The sequence below is a fragment of the Pristiophorus japonicus genome, chromosome 2 (assembly GCF_044704955.1).
Source record: "Pristiophorus japonicus isolate sPriJap1 chromosome 2, sPriJap1.hap1, whole genome shotgun sequence".
NCBI classification, from domain to species: Eukaryota; Metazoa; Chordata; class Chondrichthyes; family Pristiophoridae; genus Pristiophorus; species Pristiophorus japonicus.
Window position 1 is genome coordinate 355434604 of NC_091978.1, and position 20662 is coordinate 355455265.

Consider the following 20662-nt stretch of genomic DNA (forward strand, 5'->3'; position numbering starts at 1 on the left):
AGATTTTAAAACCATTTATTAACCCTTATTTTTAGAAAATCAGCAAGTTCCCAATTTTAATTTTTTTTTATTAAAACCCAATTTTAAAAAAATGAATAGTCTCTGATGTTTACCTTACTGTGCATCCCAGAGGGCAAGCACACTTGGTGTTCAGTCCAGGCACCGGGATATATGCTGGGGTGATGGGGAGTCACTAATGTTAGTAACACTTTACATTGAAAACACCTATCACAGCACCACCTATAGGTGTAACAGATATCGCATAGAATTGGGTGACCAATTTTAATGTATTCGTGGTTTATCGTTAAACAGAATAAAAGTCATTTGTAAAGCAGAGAAATAGGGTTGATTTGCATTTACGGGGTTGTCTGCAATCCAGGCCGGTAGGTTGGGAAATAAAAAACTGAGGCACTACAGCGCCACCACTGGTGGGAGGGTATAAAAAAGCATGACACGTTTACATGGACAGTTTCCAATATAAATTGGTACATAGGAATTTCTAATGGGAAAAATTGACATTAAATATTTCTAATATGGTACAGATAAATTAGCCAAGGGTCAGTTGGTAGCACCCTTGCCTCCGAGTCAGAAGGTTGTGGGTTCAAGTCCCACTCCAGTACTGCACTGTCGGAGGTGCCATCTTTCAGATGAGACTTTAAACCAAGACCTCATCTGCCCTCTCAGGTGGATGTAAAAGATCCCATGGCACTATTTCAAAGAAAAGCAGGGGAGTTATCCCCGGTGTCCTGGACAATATTTATCCCTCAATCAACATAACAAATGCAGGTCATCTGATCATTATCACATTGCTGTTTGTGGGAGTTTGCTGAGCTCAAATTGGCTGCTGCATTTCTCACATTACAACAGTGACTACACTTCAAAAGTACTTCATTGACTGTGAAGCGCTTTGGGACGTCCAGTGGTCGTGAAAGGCGCTATATAAATGCAAGTCTTTCTTTCAGAGCAAATGATAAGGATAGCATTTCATGAGGTGGAATTAGCTTGTGTTTTGAGAAATAGTACGAATTTAGCCTTCAATTCTTGACTAGCAAAATAACAGGTTTTCTAGATATATTTTTATATATATATATCTCTTTTTATATATCATGCACATTATATTTTTAATATTTTTGACACTATGAAAACAAAAGCGCTCGACCTCAAAAAATACCTCCGACTGCCTCGAACTGTACATGTTCAGCCTGAGTGCATTTCACGCCTCGATTTGCTTGAATGACTTTTATAATCATACTTTGCTGCCTTGGATTTTGTCTCTAACCAGTGCCCTATTTCACATACACTTCACCTTTCCAAAAGGCACACCTGGAAATTGCACTGATCGCTACTGCCTCACAGCCCACTGCCCTTCACTGCCCCAAGCGAACCTGTGTGCAACAAAGATGTGACCGAGCAGAGTGCAATTTCGGTTCTTATTTTCAATCATCACAGTTATTGCTCGTGGGCTGTCAAGACAGTCTTCAGACCTTTGAAGAATATCTCATTTTGAATCACAGCTCGGTCCCCTGTGTAAATCCCACTGATATTCTCCTGGGCAAAATGACTATGATGGATTAAGTAATGGCACAATTACAAAAATGTGAAGGATAGAAAAGTAGGTTAGCCAGATGCAGCAAGTTTGCTTATTTGTTGCTATTTTTGATGGGCTGTCAAGCTGACTGCTTGTGCCCAGAACACCACATCTGGAAACAAACTAAAATTGAAGGGGTGATTCTGCAATCTGTGGTTTTCTATCCATTTGTTTTAAAGGCTGGGAATTCGTGAGATTTGCCCAAGGTGCCGTCCTTGTGAGCACCCCTTCTCAAATTGGATAATCGCAGATCGGGAAATCACTGTGTCAATTGACATTGCCCGCGTCGGTCACCTCCTGTGCCGCTCCCCACCTTCCATGGAGCTGCTGTGTGTTAGTGTTATGACACATTGCCCTCCAGCATGTAAAGCACTGAGGTTCTCATTCATTGGGGTGGGGGGGCCGGGGGGGGGGGGGGGGGGGGGAAAGGAAGGAATAATTGAATACTGACCCAAAGAATTCATTTCCCCCTCCAGTCCCAACCTCCTCATCCTTGCTTCTCTTATCAGAAGGTTGTGGGTTCAAGTCACACTCCAGAGGCATGAGCACAAAAATACAGGCCGGCACTCCAGTGCAGTGCTGAGAGAGTGCCGCACTGTCAGAGGTGCTGTCGTTCAAATGAGACGTTAAACTGAGGCCCCGTCTGTCCTCGTAAAAGATCCCATGGCACTATTTCGAAGGCGATCAGGGAAGTTATCCCCAGTGTCCTGGCCAATATTCATCCCTTAAAAAACAGAATATCTGATCATTATCACATTCCTGTTTGTGGGACCTTGCTGTGCACAAATTGGCTGCCTCATTTCCTATGTTACAACAATGATTACAATTCAAAAGTACTTCCCATGGCAGCTGTTGATGATTCTCCCATTCACATCTATTTTAGACTTATCTTTTGTTTCTTTCCTTGTCCCATTACCATTTCCATTTGTTTTGTACTATCATATCTTTTGTTATTTTGTAATGTATTTGCTTCATGGACTCTTTGCTTAAGAATTCATAGCAACACATTGCTATTGAGAACTAGTTGGTTTATTAACAAAAGTTTAACAATCACACGACACATTACCAGTTCATCCACTAGGCTCACAACTGCATACCTCGTCGTGGATGACCTAGACCCAACTGACTGGAGTTTTATTGAGTCTTGTGAACATCACGTGACTGGCTAAGCCAGTCAAAATACAACAGCTCTACAACTATTTTGTGTCGGAACATTACTACAAGTGCCCCCTGATTAAAGGGGCGGGCACACTCCAAAAAATTTTCAAGTGCCCCCTTGTTTTTTTTTTTGAGGGCACTAAAACACAAATTATACAAGTGCCCCCTGGCTAAAAGGGGGGGGGGGGGCACCAAAACCGGCAAATTAAACAAATTAACATTTAGACATAAAATCAAATTAAAATTTGGTTGCCGGTGGTGATGATGCACTCCAGTCCCTCCGGCGCCCACCTCTCGGGAAATGTTGCCACTCGATTTCGAACCGGGGACCTTTCACGTGTTCGGCGAACGTGATAACCACTACACTACGGAAACGCTGTAAACCTGTGAGCATACTCACAGGTGCATACATTACACATTTAATCTCTACTGCCTTCCACCCTTTCACACACCTTCCATTTTGTTCTATCCTCCCCTTCCCCTACACTTGCTTAAAAACTGTTACAGCTCTAACTTTTTCCAGTTCTGATGAAAGATCAACGACCTGATACGTTAACTCTGTTTCTCTCTCCACAGGTGCTGTCTGACCCGCTGAGTATATCCAGCATTTTCTGTTTTTAGTTCAAAAGCACTTCATTGGCTGTACAGCGCTTTGGGACATCCTGAGATTGTGAAAGGCGCTATATTAATGGCAGTCTTTCTTTGGCTCAGGAGCAGTTCCAGCTGCCCTATAGCAACTCACCCAAAGTGCCTCAGCCGAGATAGTCGGGATTAGCAGGGTATTCAACCGTGGGGAGCAGCGTGGAGCTGGGCCTGAACCCTTCCCTGACCCGAAGGCCACAGTTGGGCACCACCCAGCAGGAGTCCTGGAGTCAGGAATCAGAAGCAGATACCCTGACAGAATTCCCTCCCGAGCCCAGGGGTGCAGGTTCCTTGCAGCACCCCAGTTGCTGAAATCAGCTGACTGAGCGAGCGAGGCTCAGGGTAATTAATAGAAAAGTAAACGGCACTTACAGAGCAGCTTATATAATAGCAATGCAGAAGGATTGCATATTTTAGTTTATTTACAAAGGTTATTGTGTTTCTGTCACGCAGGGGAGTCGATAATTGCTATTTGTTTCATCATCAATCTTTTTACATAAGAACTAGAACAGCTTAGTCAGATTAAGTCTTGCTATACGAGGGGAAGTTCTGAACCACATTGAACACAGCGAGTGATTTAAAATCTCTACGGATGTGTTTTCTGGCATTTCGCTAAACGCAACCCCCCCCTTCTCTGGCCACTCATTCCATCCCCTTCCTTGCCACCATCCCTGGCAATACCTCGCCGTCCTGTTTGACCCTGAGCTGAGCTTCCTCTCCATCACCAAGTCCGCCTGCATCCACCTCCGTGACATCCCCTATCTCTGCCCCTGCCCATCTGCTGCAAAAACCCTTATCCGTGCTTTTGTTCCTTCCATACTCGACTGTTCCAAAGCTTTCCTGGCTAGCCTCCCATCCTCCATAAACTCAAGCTTATCCAAAACTCTCCTGCCCCTATCCTAACTCACAACGAGTTCTATTCACGCATCACCTCTGTGCGTGTGGACCTACATAGGCTCCCAGCCAACCAACGCCTCCATTTAAAAAATTCCCATACTTCTGCTCAAATCCCTCCATGGCCTTGCTCTCATCTCTGTAACCTCCTGCAGCCCTACAACCTTTCAGGGACTCTAATGTCCCTCCAACTCTGGCCTCTTGTGCATCGCCCACCATTGGTGTCACATAGACCAAGGAGGTCTCGGCTTTGCTTCCCGGTCTGTACTGAGCTGGCAGATCTTACCTATGGACGTGGCAATGAGTGTCTGTGTTATGTATGTAAACATTGTAACTGTGTAAGACTTGCCACCAGAGGGTGTAACTGTTGGCGGCCCAAGGGTCACCTGCACACCTCGTGCAAGGGAGTATAAAAGGTTGTCTGCCAGGCTGCTTAGGCACTCTGGAGTTGTATTAAAGAGACTAAGGTCACATTAGTTTTAGCTCACGGTACTCAGTCTTGTGGAGTTCTTCCACACTGAACAGTCTACATACCTAGGTGAGGGATGGGCAAATCAGCCAGGCTTTCCACTCCCGATCACCAAACACTGATCCCTGTTGGAAGTTGTGTGGACAGCGGTGGAGGACAACACCAGGCTTGGCTGTGAAACGCTCCTCGCTACAATCAAATGGCACTCAAGTGTCTAGACCGACACAAAGAATGGTCACTTGAGTGAGATACTGGAAGGTGGCTATCACCTACTGGTAGAGCTATAAAGAGGAGAGAGTAGTGAGAATGTGGAACTCGCTACCACACAAAGTGGTTGAGGCAAATATCTTTTAGATGGAAACTAAATGAGTACACGACAACAAAAGGAATAGAACGATAGGCTGAAAAACGGAGATAAGCTAGATAGACTGGGAGGAGACTGGTGTGGAGTATAAACACTGGCACAGACTCGTTGTGCCGAAATGGACTGTTTCTGTGCTGTATATTCAATGTAATTCTGTGTAAGCCTGAGAGTGAAGAGGAGCTTGAGGGAATAGAAAGTTCCCGAAACAACTTTGCCTTCTAAAAATAACCTCTGCTAAAACACAACCATTTCCACGTGGCAAGAGAGGTGTGCACTTCAGTATTCACTGTAGCTGCTGCAGGTTTAACATTTGCAAAGTATTTTTAATGTTACAATTAAAAAACATGGCTCCTGGCAGATGTAGCAGTGATGTGTTGAGTATATGCTAATGCCTGTGCATCTCTTTACAAAAGCCTTTCCTTTGACAAGTCACCAAAAACAGTGGGTTTGAAATGAGGAGGACACTCTGTAAGATCAGTTCTGTGAAATGAAATGTGTTTTTCTAATTTGATAGTCAATGGCATATCTGCACCAAGCACTCCTAGATCAGGCATAGCACAGTTGGCTGCAGAGTAAAGTATCTTCAACTCTAACAATACACCCTAAACCCTATGTCAAAAGAGCACCCCTCCTAATGCATCATGTAGATGTTTCCATTTCGTACCCCAATCATTCTAAAGGTTGCCCTTTAAACCGCTGATTTGTATCATTCAGCTCAAGCTGTGGATTTGCACTCACTTGGAACTGTGATGGAACTGCCCAAGCTCCGACAACAACAACAACTTGCATTGATATACTGCTTTCAACATACTAAAACATCCCAGACGGAGGTGATTTCATTCCTGCAGCACGAGGTGAATCCAAGTGGTAGAGGAGAAAGCACTCAGTGCCTTCACAGTCCCTGCAATTTTGAGAGACCCTTTGGCTTGGTAAATAAAAGTTCAGTTGCAAAATGATCACGACCTATTGTATTCTGTAGCACTGTGGTGATAATGTGTTGACTTGCCAATCATCACTTTGAGGAGCGATTACCGGAAGTCAATGGATAGTAGGAGCAGGTCCGTGCAGCAGAGCTGGTCTCCAGTCGTCCTGGTTAACCCTTGCCACTGGATCAAGACCTAGCTCTGTCAAGCCCGTGTGGTGGCTGGTGTGCAACGGCCATCCCACGTTAAAAAAATCCACGCACAGGCATCTTCCATCCTTCAACATGTAGTTCGGGACCTGGAATGTCAGGTCTCTCATTGAAACACCTGTGAACTCATCCCTTTTTGGTGTGGAAGTGGGTCATCCTTGATACGAGAGACTGCCTAATACTAATACCGGAAGTCATGTAGCTCTGCTGTGCCCCAGATCTACGTGGACTGTGTCACAGATCTACGTGGACTGTGTCACAGATCTACGTGGACTGTGTCACAGATCTACGTGGGCTGTGTCACAGATCTACGTGGACTGTGTCACAGATCTACGTGGACTGTGTCACAGATCTAGGTAGACTGTGCCACAGACCTACGTGGACTGTACCACAGATCTACGTGGACTGTGCCATTTCCACGTCAGACTGCAACTCGTGAAATGAACAAGCAGCAAAGAATCAACAAAACCTTTGCTTACTTTTAAAGAGATTTGATGGGATGGCGATTTAACCTTTATACTGATCTCCCCAAGAGTAACCATTTACATGCAAGTCACATTGTTAATATATAAAAACAGCAACAACTTGAATTTATATAGCGCCTTTAAATGTAGTAAAACGTCCCAAGGCGCTTCACAAAAGCGTCATCAGACGGGTGACCAAAAGCTTGGTCAAAGAGGCAGGTTTTAAGGATCATCTTAAAGAAAGAAAAGACTTGGATTTATTTTGTGCCTTTCACTGGACGTCCCAAAGCGCTTTACAGCCAATGAAGTGCTTTTGAAGTGTAGTCGCTGCTGTAATGTGGGAAACGCAGCAGCCGATTTGCGCACAGCAAGCTCCTACAAACAGCAATGTGATAACGACCAGACAATCTGCTTTTGTTCTGCTGACTGAGGGATAAATATTGGGCAGGATATCGGGGATAACTCCCCTGCACTTCTTCAAAATAGTGCCATGGGATCTTTTACATCCACCCGAGGGGACAGCCAGGGCCAGAGCTCGAGGCTTAAGCAGCTGAAGGTACGACTGCCAATGGCGGTGCGATGAAATCAGGAATGTGCAAGAGGACAGGATTGTAGGGACGCAGAGATCTAGGGCTGGAGGAGGTTACAGAGATAGGGAGGGGCGAGGCCATGGAGGGATTTGAAAACAAGGATGAAAATTTTAAAATCGAGGCGTTACCGGACCGGGAGCCAATGTAGGCCATAAATTCAGTGTAATCTTTCTTTGGTCGCGAGGTTGATTTATGCTAGATAGGAGAGGTTTGGTGCTCGTGGCCTGTGCTATGAGGCAATGTTTCACACAAGGTTCTGTCCTGTAACATCTTTGGCAAATATTTGGGAGTGTCAAAAAAAATACAATTATTGGATATTATCCAATTAATAGTAGTTAAAAAGATATTCTATATTTCTACATGACCTTTGTGCATGGTAAGCAACACTGGCACCATTAAAAGTGTTGAAATAGTCAAGGATGAAGCTAAAAGAGACCTAGGATGTCTTAGTAGTTGAAACGTATCCGGCTGCCTATATCCTAACTCGCACCCCGCTCACCCATCACCCCTGTGCTCGCTGACCTACATTGGCTCCCGGTTAAGCAATGCCTAGATTTCAAAATTCTCATCCTTGTTTTCAAATTCCTCCATGGCCCTCGCCCCTCCCTATCTCTGTAACCTCCTCCAGACCCACAGCCCGCCCCCAGAGATGTCTGCGCTCCTCTAATTCTGCCCTCTTCAGCATCTCTGGTTATAATCGCTCAACCATCAGTGATCGTGCCTTCTGTTGACTAGGCCCCAAACTCTGGCACTCCTTGCCTAAACCTCTCTACCTCTCTTTCCTCCTTCAAGATGCTCCTTAAAACCTACTCGTCACCTGCCCGAGTTTCTACTTAAGCAGCTCGGTGTCAAATATTTTATCTCATAATACTCCTGTGATGCACCTTGGGATGTTCCACTACATTAAAGGTGCTATATAAATATAAGTTGTTGTTGTATCCAACCACTGCAGTGCAGTAGTCAACAATGCCGATAAGATGTGGACGTATAATAGACCAAAACGGTAGAATACAAGTCTGTGGAGGCCATGATCAAACTGTACGGTGCTCTGGTCAGATCACACCTGCGTTCAGTTCCAGTCACTGAGACACAAGGGCTGGAAAAGTGCAGATAGATCCTCAGCGTCAAGAGGTCGGAGTTATGGGGAAAGATGGGCGAGACGTGAGCTTTTCAAGCCTGGAAAGAAGGCGTCTGAGAGATGATCTTATTGAGGGATACAAGTTAGTAACGGGAATGGAAAAATAAATCCAGAATATTACTTTAAAGTAAATTGCAAGAGAAGGGTAAGGGCTCACAGGTTCAATCTAGCAAAGAGTACATTTAGAACAGATAATCATAAGTTCTTCTGCACACAAAGAGTGATCAATGCATAGAATGGACTCTCGGATAGAATCGTGGAGGCAACTATCCTGGAATCCTTTAAGAAACTGCAATGGAGTTGGGTTCTTCTGGAAGGATATATTGATGGGCCGAATGGCTGTCCTGAACCTTAATTCTCATGTAATTTTATGAACTGCAAAAGTGCAAATACAAAGGGCAAAAAGAGAAAAAAAAACACTGCAGTGACATAGATTGTGTGCTGCTAATCTCCAGAAGCCTCGAGGGACTTGCAGAGGAGCCTATGAACAGCTCTGCAGAGTATATATGCTGGCGGGCAAACAAGGTTAGAATCATAGAATGGATACAGCACAGAAAAAGGCCATTTGGCCCGTCGAGCCCGTGTCGACTCTCAGCTAGTCCCACTCGCCTGCCCTTTCCCCATAGCCCTGCAATTCTTTTTTCCTTCAGATACTTATCCAACTCCCTTTTGAAAGATAAACTTGAATCTTCCTCCACCTCCCTCTCAGGCAGTGCATTCCAGATCTTAACCACTCGCTGCGTAAAAACATTTTTTTCTTACGGTTATATATGTGAACTTGTATTTACTCTGTACAGCCACCAGGGGGCTCATCCCCTGGAGTTCCAAGGGATCCCATAATCCCTTGGGAGCACAGGAATTTAAGGAGGCTTCACAGGTTGGAGAGGCACTCTGGAGACCTGCAATAAAAAACTAAGGTCACACTCTACTTTGAGCTCTCAGTGTTCAGTCTGACTCTTTCTCCATACATAACAATTACCTTAAATCTGAGGGAATAGTTTCTCTCTATCTATTCTGTCCAGACCCCTCATGATTTTGAATGCCTCTATCCTCTTAATCTTCTCTGCTCCAAGGAGAACAACCCCAGCTCCTCCAGTCTCTCCATGTAACTGAAGCCCCTCATTCCGGGAATCATTCTCGTAAATCTTTTCTGCACTCTCTCTAAGGCCTTAACATCCTTCCTAAAGTGCGGTGCCCAGAATTGGACATACTACTCCAGTTGGGGCCGAACCAATGCTTTATACAGGTTCATCATAATTTCCACACATTTGCACTCTTATACCTCTATTTATGAAGAAGGTTCTGTTGCTACCAATAGTCTTATCATCAATAACCATGACAGCGTGTCAAAAAATGTGACAGTACTTTGTGTTAAAGGGATATGCACAAGCACTTAATCCAGATGCGACTGCACTGTGGGGTTAATTATTAACCCATTATCATTACAATTGTCAACTCTGCCGTTACAGGACGTTAAATATTAGTGTCATCATTTGTAATATAACACTAACAACCAAGCGGCATCTTCTAAGGTTAAAAGCATATTTACATTGAAAAGAAAAGGTTGGAATTCCAGTTGTGACACATCATGGGTCTGAATGCCATCATAAATCACAAGGTGCTTTTGGACTTACTGTGTGTATTTTATCCTGGCCTTAGAGTAGCACTGCTGTCCTGAGTTTAGATTACTCGTGGGACGCTGGTGTCTGTGGGACTATTTAGCTCTGCCAGAGACCTGACTGGGGAGGAATGAGGCCCCACGGATGTGTTCCCTCTGTTTAGTTTGCACCCCTGTGATCGCTGACCGACATTGGCTCCCGGTTAAGCAACGCCTCGATTTCAAAATTCTGATCCTTGTTTACAAATCCCTCCATGGCCTTGCCCCTCCCTATCTCTGTAATCTCCTCCAGCCCCACAACCCCCCCACTGAGATGCCTGCACTCCTCTAATTCTGCCCTCCTGAGCATCCCTGATTATAATCGCTCACCATTGGTGGCCGTGCCTTTTGTTACCGAGGCCCCAAGCTCTGGAATTCCCTGCCTAAACCTTTCCACCTCTCTACCTCTTTCCTTCTTCAAGCCGCTCCTTAAAACACACCTCTTTGACCAAGCTTTTGGTCACCTGCGCTAATTTCTACTTATGCGGCTCAGTGTCAAATTTTGTATCTCATAATATTCCTGTGAAGTGCCTTGAGATGGATAAATGTGAGGTTATCCACTCTGGTGGCAAAAACAGGAAGCAGATTATTATCTGAATGGTGACAAATTAGGAAAAGGGGAGGTGCAACGAGATCTGGGTGTCATGGTACATCAGTCACTGAAGGTAGGCATGCATGTACAGCAGGCAGTAAAGAAAGCAAACGGTATGCTGGCCTTCATAGCGAGAGGATTTGAGTATAGGAGCAGGGAGATCTTACTACAGTTGTACAGTGCCTTGATGAGACCACACCTTGAGTATTGTGTGCAATTTTGATCTCCTATTCTGAGGAAGGATGTGCTTGCTATTGAGGAAGTGCAGCGAATGTTCACCAGACTAATTCCCGGAATGGCAGGACTGACATATGAAGAAAGACTGGATCGGCTAGGCTTATACTCACTGGAATTTAGAAGAATGAGAGAGGATCTCATAGAAACATGTAAAATTATGACAGGATTGAACAGGTTAGATGCAGGAAGAATGTTCCTGATGTTGGGGAAGTCCAGAACCAGGGGTCACAGTCCACAGTCTAAGGATAAGGGGTAAGCCATATAGGACCGAGATGAAGAGAAACCTTTTCACCCAGAGAGTGGTGAACCTGTGGAATTCTCTACCACAGAAAGTTGTTGAGTCCAGTTCGTTGGATATATTCAAGAGGGAGTTAGATGTGGCCCGTATGGCTAAAGGGATCAGGAGGTATGGAGAGAAGGCGGGAGTGGGATACTGAAGTTGCATGATCAGCCATGGTCATATTGAATGGCAGTGCAGGCTTGAAGGGCCGAATGGCCTACTCCTGCACCTATTTTCTATGTTTCTATGTTTCACTACGTTAAAGGCGCTATATAAACGTTGTTGTTGTTGCAGGTCCACTGCCACTTGTCCCAGCAGCAGCATCATGCGAGTCTACGAACCAGGTTGTTTATACAGTGGATGATGGTAGAATCACATATCCACACTCCTCAAATAGAGAAGCAGCTTGAGCGAACGTGCCGAGTCACCTCAAACACACTCCCATGTAATGGTTTTCTGGTCATTTTCTCATTGCTGTTTGCGGCAGCTTGCTTGTGCACAAATTGGCTGCCGCGGTTCCTACATTACAGCAGTGACTACACTTCAAAAATGCTTCACTGGCTGTGAAGGGCTTTGCAACACCCAGTGGTCATGCAAGTCTTTCTTTCTTTCTAATGTTCAGACCGTGGCATTATTCTGTGTCCACGTAAGATAGCCAAATAAAGAATTTAGGAGACATTTCTTTACACAGTCAGTGGTGAGAATGTGGAAGTTGCTGTCATGGAGGTGGGGTGGGGGGGTGGCGGGGGGGAGGGGGAGGTGGTGGGCAGTTGAAGCAGAGAGCATCGATGCATTTGAAGGGGAGGCTTGATGCATCCATGAGGGAGAAGGGAATGGAAGGATATGGCAGCAGGTTGGGAAGTGGTGATGAGAGTGGGCGGATGCTCGTGTGGAGTATGAACACTGGCACAGACCACTTGGGTTGAATGGCCTATTCTGCGATGTAGATTCTGTGTAATTCTAGGTCTGGGTCTCCAGGCTTGCATTTTTGCGAGCTGCATAGGTGTGCGCCACGGAACCTCAAGGACCAATGAATGATAAAGCTTAAATCCACATTCCCATTAATTAGCTGATATGAACAGAGCTTGATGCTCTTGATTTAAGATTTATTCACCAACCTCCAGGCCCATGAAATCCGACCAGCGCAAGCCAGTGAATGAGAAATACGAGCACGACTAGGGCGGAGTTCCCTGGGTCAGATTACAAGAGCTCAGGGCTCAGGGCCGCATGTTAGATACCCGTGGTGTGGTTATAACTGACAGGAAGAATAGATTTTACTTTTTTTTAAAAAGTCTGCGAGGCAAAGAAACACAGAGATACAAGAGAGCGTCAATATTGGAACTATAGATTGCCAGATTGTCGTCAGTTATCTGTTCAAGTGACGCACAAATATGTCTGACTCCTTAAAACTAACAGTTACTGAAAAGTTTGCTGCTGTTCAGTATAAGCAAAGAGAGTTTGTGCTAATGATGCAGTAAGAAAACACCCCCATTAACATGTAAAAGAAACTTTCTTGGAGCAGCAGGTTACCTATGAAAATTGCCGATTTTAAATTTGCTCTTTCACAGCCAACTTGTTTACATATGCTAATAATATTAATATGACATCTCATTAGCAGGTCACTGAACAATTTTGAAGAGAATGAAACATTTGACATTTATCCTTATACAGTGAAAGTTCTGCTGCATAAACCGAGACTCCATTTTGAAGTTTATTGTCCACATTTGAAACACATTTATGTAGGGAATCCCCCCAAGCTTAATAGGAATTACCCAAAAAATATATGTGCACAAACCTTGATATAAAATAATAATTAGGGCACGGATACAATGGGCTGAATGGCCTCCTACTGTGTGGTCATTTTTCTATGATTCTATGATTACTTCTGTAAAATTAATTAAAATACCATTTCATTAAACATTTAAAACAAAATTTTAATTTTTCGAAAAATAAATTTAAATGTTTTAAAGGGGCTAAAAATAACCTATAACTAATTTTAATGTTTTTTTTAATGTTTAAATAATTTAAAAATATATATTTTAATATTTATTTAAACTCACACTGGTAAAAGAAGGCCCTATGCCAGCTTTCAACAGGCGTAAGAGTTTCACAGACATTCGTTGGGCAGTAATTGGGGAAAATTGCCCAACTCTCCGACAGCAAATATCCATTTCCCGGGGATGCGGAGGATCTGTCAAGAATCGCACACGGAAACCCGGAACTTGCGAGGCACTAACGGCCGTCTACGCACCGCGTACACGGTCATGGGCCCTGGAAAATCCGGGACATTTAATTTTTATGCTTTGTGGTTCAATCTGCTGTCTCTCTGCAAATCACAATAACCCCAATCTCGCAATGTGTGTTATTCCCAATCTCAGAACTAACCAAGCACAACTCCAATTTGGTAAGGCAAGAGATTGAAATATTAACAATTGTTAGAAAAATCAAAATCACTAAAATTAAAGAAGAAAAGTAATGAATGACATTATTTGTTAAAATCAGCTCTTTTGTAAAAAAAAGAGCTCACAGTGAGGTATTTTCTTTTTAAGAAAGTTGAAAAATTTCAGAACTAATTGTATTTATTTGCATTCAACAAACTTGTGATCCCTGCTTGTGCAGACATATTTTAGTGCGGCTAAAGAGATTACTGACTCGGCGGAACAATCTAAACCTATAATAACTAATAAGCCATTTAATTATAAAAACACCTTTAAAAGGCACAGACTGCCCGCATAAGAGCTGGGGTTGCGATACAGCTCTTCAATGGCATGGAGACACAGCAAAACATTTTTAACCATTTGCAAGTTATTTTAGATTAATTTTACTCCAATTTAATATATAAAGAGACACACAACCACTTAATTATTTTTCACCGACATGTTAAACTGAACAGCCTGGGAGCTAAGGAGACAACCACATTTCTGATCTCACAAGAGCAAATCTGTTTAAAACTTATTTATTTTAAAGGGTAGACATTCCAATCAGTGATGCATTGCTACGCACAGTAAACATGTTCGCACCATATTCCTATGTGTGCTCCTTTTACGCATAGAATCATAGAATAGAATCGTTACATCACAATAGGAGGCCATTCGGTCAGTCGAGCCCGTGCCGGCTCTCTGCAAGAGCACTTCAGCTAGTCCCACTCCCCCGCCCTTTCCCCGTAACCTTGCAAATGGTTTTCCTTCAGGTACTTTTGAAAGCAGTGATTGAATCTGCCTCCACCACCCTTTCAGGCAGTGCATTCCAGACCCTAATGCAAATGTTAATTGTTCAAAATTAAAATAGTGCACACCGACCTGCACTACGAGTGTGTTAAGCAGCTGCATGTGAATTTTACCGATTGAAGTTTCTACCATCGTATAGCACTCACGGTATTAATCAGAACAACAACTTGTAGTTATATAGCGCCTTTAACGTGGTAAAATGTCTCAAGTGCTAGAACAGCTAGTCACCGAGTATAGGGTGAATCATTTCTTCCACTTGAGACTGGCTATAACCCACTTACTATACTTTGTTGCTTGTGTGCTATCTGCCTCTCACTTGTGGAAATAGTCATCACAGTTTCCTGCCTGCTGTGATCTATCTATGTCCAAGCACATGGTTGGTATTAAAATGACAGATTTAATTTTGAGACTTTAGCACGAGGCCCCGTTTGCCCTCTCGAGTTGGACGTAAAAGATCCCGAAGAAGAGCAGGGGAGTTCTTCCCGGTGTCCTGGCCAATATTTATTATAATTACAAAAGGGATATCGACAGATGAAGTGACTGGGCAAAACTGCAGCAAATGGATTTCAATGTGGGCAAATGTGAGGTCATCCACTTTGGACCTAAAAAGAATAGAGCAGGGTACTTTCTAAATGGTGAGAAACTAAAAACAGTGGTGGTCCAAAGAGACCTAGGGGTCCAGGTACATAGATCATTAATATGTCATGAACAGGTACAGAACATAATCAAAAAGGCTAATGGAATGCTGGCCTTTATATCTGGAGGACTAGAATACAAGGGGGTAAAAGTTATGTTGCAGCTGTACAAAACTCTGGTTAGACCACACCTGGAGCACTGGGAGCAGTTCAGGGCACCACACCTTAGGAAGGATATACTGGCCTTGGAGGGAGCGCAGTGTAAGTTTACCAGAATGATACTCGGACTTCAAGGATTAAGTTACGGGGAGAGATTACACCAATTAAGGATGTATTCCCTGAAATTTAGAAGGTTAAGAGGTGATATGATCGACGTTTTCAGGATATTAAAGGGAACAGAGAGAGTAGATAGAGAGAACCTATTTCTGCTGGTTGGGGATTCTAGGACTAGGGGCATAGTTTAAAAATTAGAGCCAGACTTTTCAGGAATGAAATTAGGAAACACTTCTACACACAAAGGGCCAAAATTTGGCCCACCCGTTTTTTCAGCACACTCATGTGAGATGTACCGACTTCCTGCGATCCAAACGGTGCCAAAAAGATATCCCCGGATTCTAGCCCCTCTGCTGACTCTCCCGCGGCGTGATGCAGCATGGAGAGTCCATTGGGGGGTGGAGCTAGGGCCCTGCGCCGAAAAGAGTGCCGGCAGCTGTCCGCATGTGCAGTAGAGTGTTCGCGCATGTGCAGTAGCTCCGTCCATGATTGTGATGATGCGTGCCTGCAGCATGGGACCCAACGCGTTCCGGCCCTATCCCGCACTGAGAGCCACTGCCTTCCCGCGCTAAGAGCCACAAGAAACAGATTGGTGTGGGGAGACTTTTGATCCGGGGGGGGGGCGAGGAGCGAGGAGAGTTTTGATGGGGCAGGGGCGGAAGGAGGAGAGTTTTGATCGGGGGGGAAGCAGAGAGGAGAATTTTGATGGGGGCATGGGGTGTGGGGGGGGGGGGGGGGTTGATAACTGTGTAGCCACCAATTTTAATGAGCTTACTCAAGACTTTCCTTAACCCTGTTGATGAAAATACTTTCCTACGAGCAGGAGGTACTTCTATTTTTTATCTGGATATTTTGAAAAAAGTATGTAAATATATTTTGTCTCTTTACTTCTTTTATTTTTGTAGTTTAAGCTTCCATGAATGCTTCTGTTGTATAGTAGATTAACTTTGCGAAGTTTGTCAGTCCTGATCCTAATCACATTCTTTAGTCAAGTCATTAAGTACCTACCTGCGCTGATTTCTTAACTCTCCGCAAGGGTTTTCTGTGCGACCACAAGTGGCCACACACGCTGGCCTAAGTTAGTTTGGAGTAACTATTAGCTGTCCAAACTGGCTTAAGTGGCCAAAACGGGCGTAGGTGGCTGGTAACGCCCCCTTTTGAACAAAACTAAACTATACTAAAAAAAATCCTAACTAACTCACTTATACTGACACAAATTGAATGTGCAAAATGGGGATTTTTAAGATACTCCAGAAAAATCAAGTCGCTCAAAAAAACTGGGGCAACTCCTGGGCAATTGTGAGCCCAAAGAGTGGTAAAAGTTTGGAACTCTCTTCTGCAAACGGTAATTGATGCGAGATCAATTGTTAATTTTAATTCTGAGATTGATAGCTTTTTGTTAACCAAAGGTATTAAAGAGATACGGGCCAAAGGCAGATATTATGGAGTTAGATCGCAGATCAGATATGATCTCATTGAATGCCGGAACAGGCTTGAGCGGCTGAACTCCTGTTCCTATGTTGCTATCCCACAACCAACATCACTAAAACATATTATCTGAGCAGTATAACATTGCTGTCTGTGAGACCCTTGCTGTGTGCAAATTGGCTGCAGCGCTGCCTACATTATAACAGTTGCTACGCATCAAAACGTGCTGTAAAGCACTTTGGGACATTGTGAAGCCGTGAAAGGCGCTATGTAAAGACAAGTCCTTTCCTTTCTCTTTAACATGGCCAATGGCTAAAAGAACATTGCTTTAAACCGATAATTCCACTGTCCTCGTCAGTGCTAATTTGCAGCAGCCAGACTGGAAAGAACAAGGCGGGCGAGTGTGTCATCACTGTCCGTACCCCAGACAATGTTCTGGGATCATTTTAGACGTAGCTCAGGGATCGCTAATACAGAACTGAAGGAGAGTTGAGCCTCCTCAAACTTAAGCAGCTTTCAACACATCCCATAATGTGACAACGAGCCCAGTTAGCAGAAATCAGAAAATATTCAGCTCAGCAAACACTGGTGATAATTTCCCCCCCCCCCCCGACGCCCCCCCCAAAAAAATCAACCATGACAAGATTTAAAACCATTCAGCGTTCCAGCTTCATGCCTTAACAGCATTGCGGCTCAAGGAAAAATAAAAGAGAACCACCATCTGCTGATTGTCCACGCTTACACATACACCGTTACAGATTTTCTTTTTCCATTTATATAAAAAGAGGGTTCACAAATAGTTCAAATCAGGGAAGGAAGCCATTCGGCCATCATGCCCATGCTGGCTCTTTGAAAGAGCCATCCGATTAGTCCCACTCCCCTGCTCTATATCCAGATAGCCCTGCAATTTGTTTTCTCCTACATTTATCCAATTCTCTTTTGAAAGTTACTATTGAATCAGCTTCCAACACCCTTTCAGATTAGAACAACCCGCAAAATAACAACTGTGACCTGTGTCCTGCAAATACTTTTGTCCCCCCCCCCCCCCGCCCCCTTCCTTTGAGGTTGATCGTAGAACTTTACACCACAAAAGGGACGCCATTCGGCCCATCGAGCCAGCTCTCTCAAAGAGCCCCCTCCTCCGTCCCATTCGGCTCAGTCAGCCCATTCTGCAGATGCCAGCTCTCTGAAAGAGCAACCCCCTCAGCCCCATTTGCCCGGCCTCCCGCCCAACCCTTTCAAAGTGTTCTTTCAATGCCCAGGCCTTTTCCAATCCAATTTTTTCCCAAGCAGAGCAATGAGATCACCAACATGAATTGTCTTGCCAAACTGCAATGGACAATGATTCTGCAGGTCCCACGCGAATTCCACTTCAACACCGTGGCAAGACATGTATTGTACCAGGTGTACCTCTTGCCTAATATTTGGAACAAAGCCTCAACAATCATTTGGTGAAATGATTAAGTTAGCCATGGCATCCTGAGCTTCTCCTGGTCGGGCGCTTGGAGCACAGGAGGCAAGTGTGCCAGCAGCGAGGCAGGGAGAGATGGCAGGAGCCAGGAGGAGGGTGAAAAGTGAAGGCGAGGAGAGAGGAGAGGGGGTGTCAGGGTCCAGCAGAGGGAGCCATCGAGACGTCTTAAAGGCGAGTGACAGACGCCGAGAGAAATTCCAGGTACAAGTGCTCACCGCCGGCCGGCTTCAGGGCACGATATCCTCGCACCCTCACTACCGGGAAGAGTTTAAACCCACCCGGCTGTGCCCCACCTCCCTCTTTCACAGCACCATTGAGCGGACCATCAGATTAAAAAAGGAATAAAACTCGAAACAGAAAGTCAGTTCGACTCAGAACCCGAGGAAAAGCCCCGGTCAAAATAGTTCGATGGCAACGAAAAAGAATTCAAACTTTCGGAAAAGTTTTGCCACTCAAGAATAGGTGGAAGAGGGTCTCCTCACGTCAAGAAACCGCAGGGGCTGAAACTTTCTCAATGACAGCCCCGGATTCAGTAAAGAGGAAAAACGTTTCCCAAAAGTTTTCAAACTTTTTTTTTACCTGTCGCAACTTCTTCTTTGGTTTTCGCTTCTTTTCTGCCCTTCTTCCCTCTGCCTTTCCCTTTCCCTTTCCCTCTCTCTCTCTTTTCGGGCATTTCTCTTCGTTAAGGAAAAAAAAACAAGAATAATCCCGTAGAACACTCGTGCAAGGTGGGCGTGAGCCTGGAGCCGGGTTAGATGCCGTGCCGTGCTGCCCTGGGCTCTCCCCGAACTTGTCCTGGTCCAGAACGTGATCCTGCTCTCCTCTGGAACTCGCCCTGCAGCCGAGCGGACTGAATGAAGTTTTTTTTTCCCAACTCATGCTGTTTAAGCGGAGATTCACCGCCCACACAGATTTGCCCCTCCCTTGATACTAAAGATCCGTAGTGCTGCTACTTGTGCTAATGTTTGTCTTAAAACAGAGGGGTGGACGTTTGGGGAGGGAGTTCATCTCCAACCTTCTAGGGAGAGGGTGTGTGTGTGTGTGTGTGTGTTAAAAATGTACCATATCCTTTCTTTTAATGATTAAAAGTTTTCACGAGAGAGGGAAAGATGTGCAGTGACTCATATGTACTCGCCCCTGTGATTCTGACAAAAAGTGAAGACTCACCTAATATATCTTCTAGCAGACTCGGGCTGGTATTAAGACAGTTACACTCACTCAAACCCTTGCTAATGGAACAGGGCTCCCTATCCCCGCAACAGTTGTTCTTTAAAGATGAGAAAAGATAAAACAAAACAAAAACAAAAACAAAACAAGAAAGTGATTTTGAAAGTGTCCTATCTGACCCCCTTGTCGGGATGAAGTATTTGCCCAGACTTGATGGTCAAACTGAGGGCAGCAATAACACTCAAATCAATCTGTTTAAGATTAACTTTGCTCTTCAATATGCAAACCACAAGGACTACCTGCGACTGTGTTCACCTTTGAGGCTGAGAAACATTGGATATTGATCAGTCTGTGTCCAATGTTGTTCCATATTCCACTGTAATGAGTTGTCCTATCTGGCCCGTGCAGACAGACAGTGCTTGGTCAGTTTACATGGACCAAAGGTGTTTTTTTTTAAATGGCCATTTATTTATTGCACTCAGCCGGCACTTAAATTTGATTTTCTTGAACGGTTAGAAGTGTTGGTTTGAGAGGTGGTTGAAAATACCTCATTTAAATGTGGATTTTAAGCTTTGGACTCGGTATTTACATTGACACACAAGAGACGGACTTGCTTTGTGCAACGGTATACACAAACATATCTGAAGATACTCCACCAAAAATAGCTCAATTTGCAACTAAAAACAAACCCAATCTCTGTCAGACTGACAACATGTGTAGTTACATCATTCGTGCCTGCTCTGGAAAGCAATTTACCTTACAGCCCCCACACTGCATCCGTTGTTTTTTTTTTAATTGTTGTTATTAGTTTGGCGTTGATAGCAGAAAACAGGAAAACTAATAACTATTGATAAACTCTCATGCCCACTCACTGGCTTAGAATCTTTCCTGGTTATAAACAACTCACGCCATCAGAATCTTTTCCACTCGGATCCCCACATGTGCCTGGAGAACAGTGATCCCAATTACACACACAGTAGAGCTATTTCCAGCCTGCCTGGGCGTCTTAAAGTTCAGGGTGGGGGTCCACTGGGTAGGGTGACCATACGTCCCCGTTTTCGCCGGACACTCCCCGGATGAGGGACTCTGTCCCCGGGCAAACAATGTCCCGGGCAGGGTCCCCGGTTCATGAAACTTGTTATGTATTTAACCCCTTACAACCTGTATCACACCACCACCAGAGAGCCTATCTGTTGGAGTCCCAAAGGATCCCCAAAGGATCCCAGCATCCCTTGGGAGCACTGCATGTAAGCAGG

General features: G+C 44.4%; 1 protein-coding gene across 1 annotated transcript in view; it reads right to left on the reverse strand.

Moving 5' to 3' along the window:
* The window catches only part of nrg1 (neuregulin 1), a 212005-nt gene extending 192963 nt beyond the window's left edge, over positions 1 to 19042 (reverse strand). Inside the window, exon 1 of the mRNA XM_070866035.1 lies at positions 18819 to 19042. Within this exon, the coding sequence (XP_070722136.1) occupies positions 18819 to 18912 (94 nt within the window). The 5' untranslated portion in view covers positions 18913 to 19042. The remainder of the gene's footprint in view (positions 1 to 18818) is intronic.
* Between the last annotated feature and the right edge of the window lie 1620 nt (positions 19043 to 20662).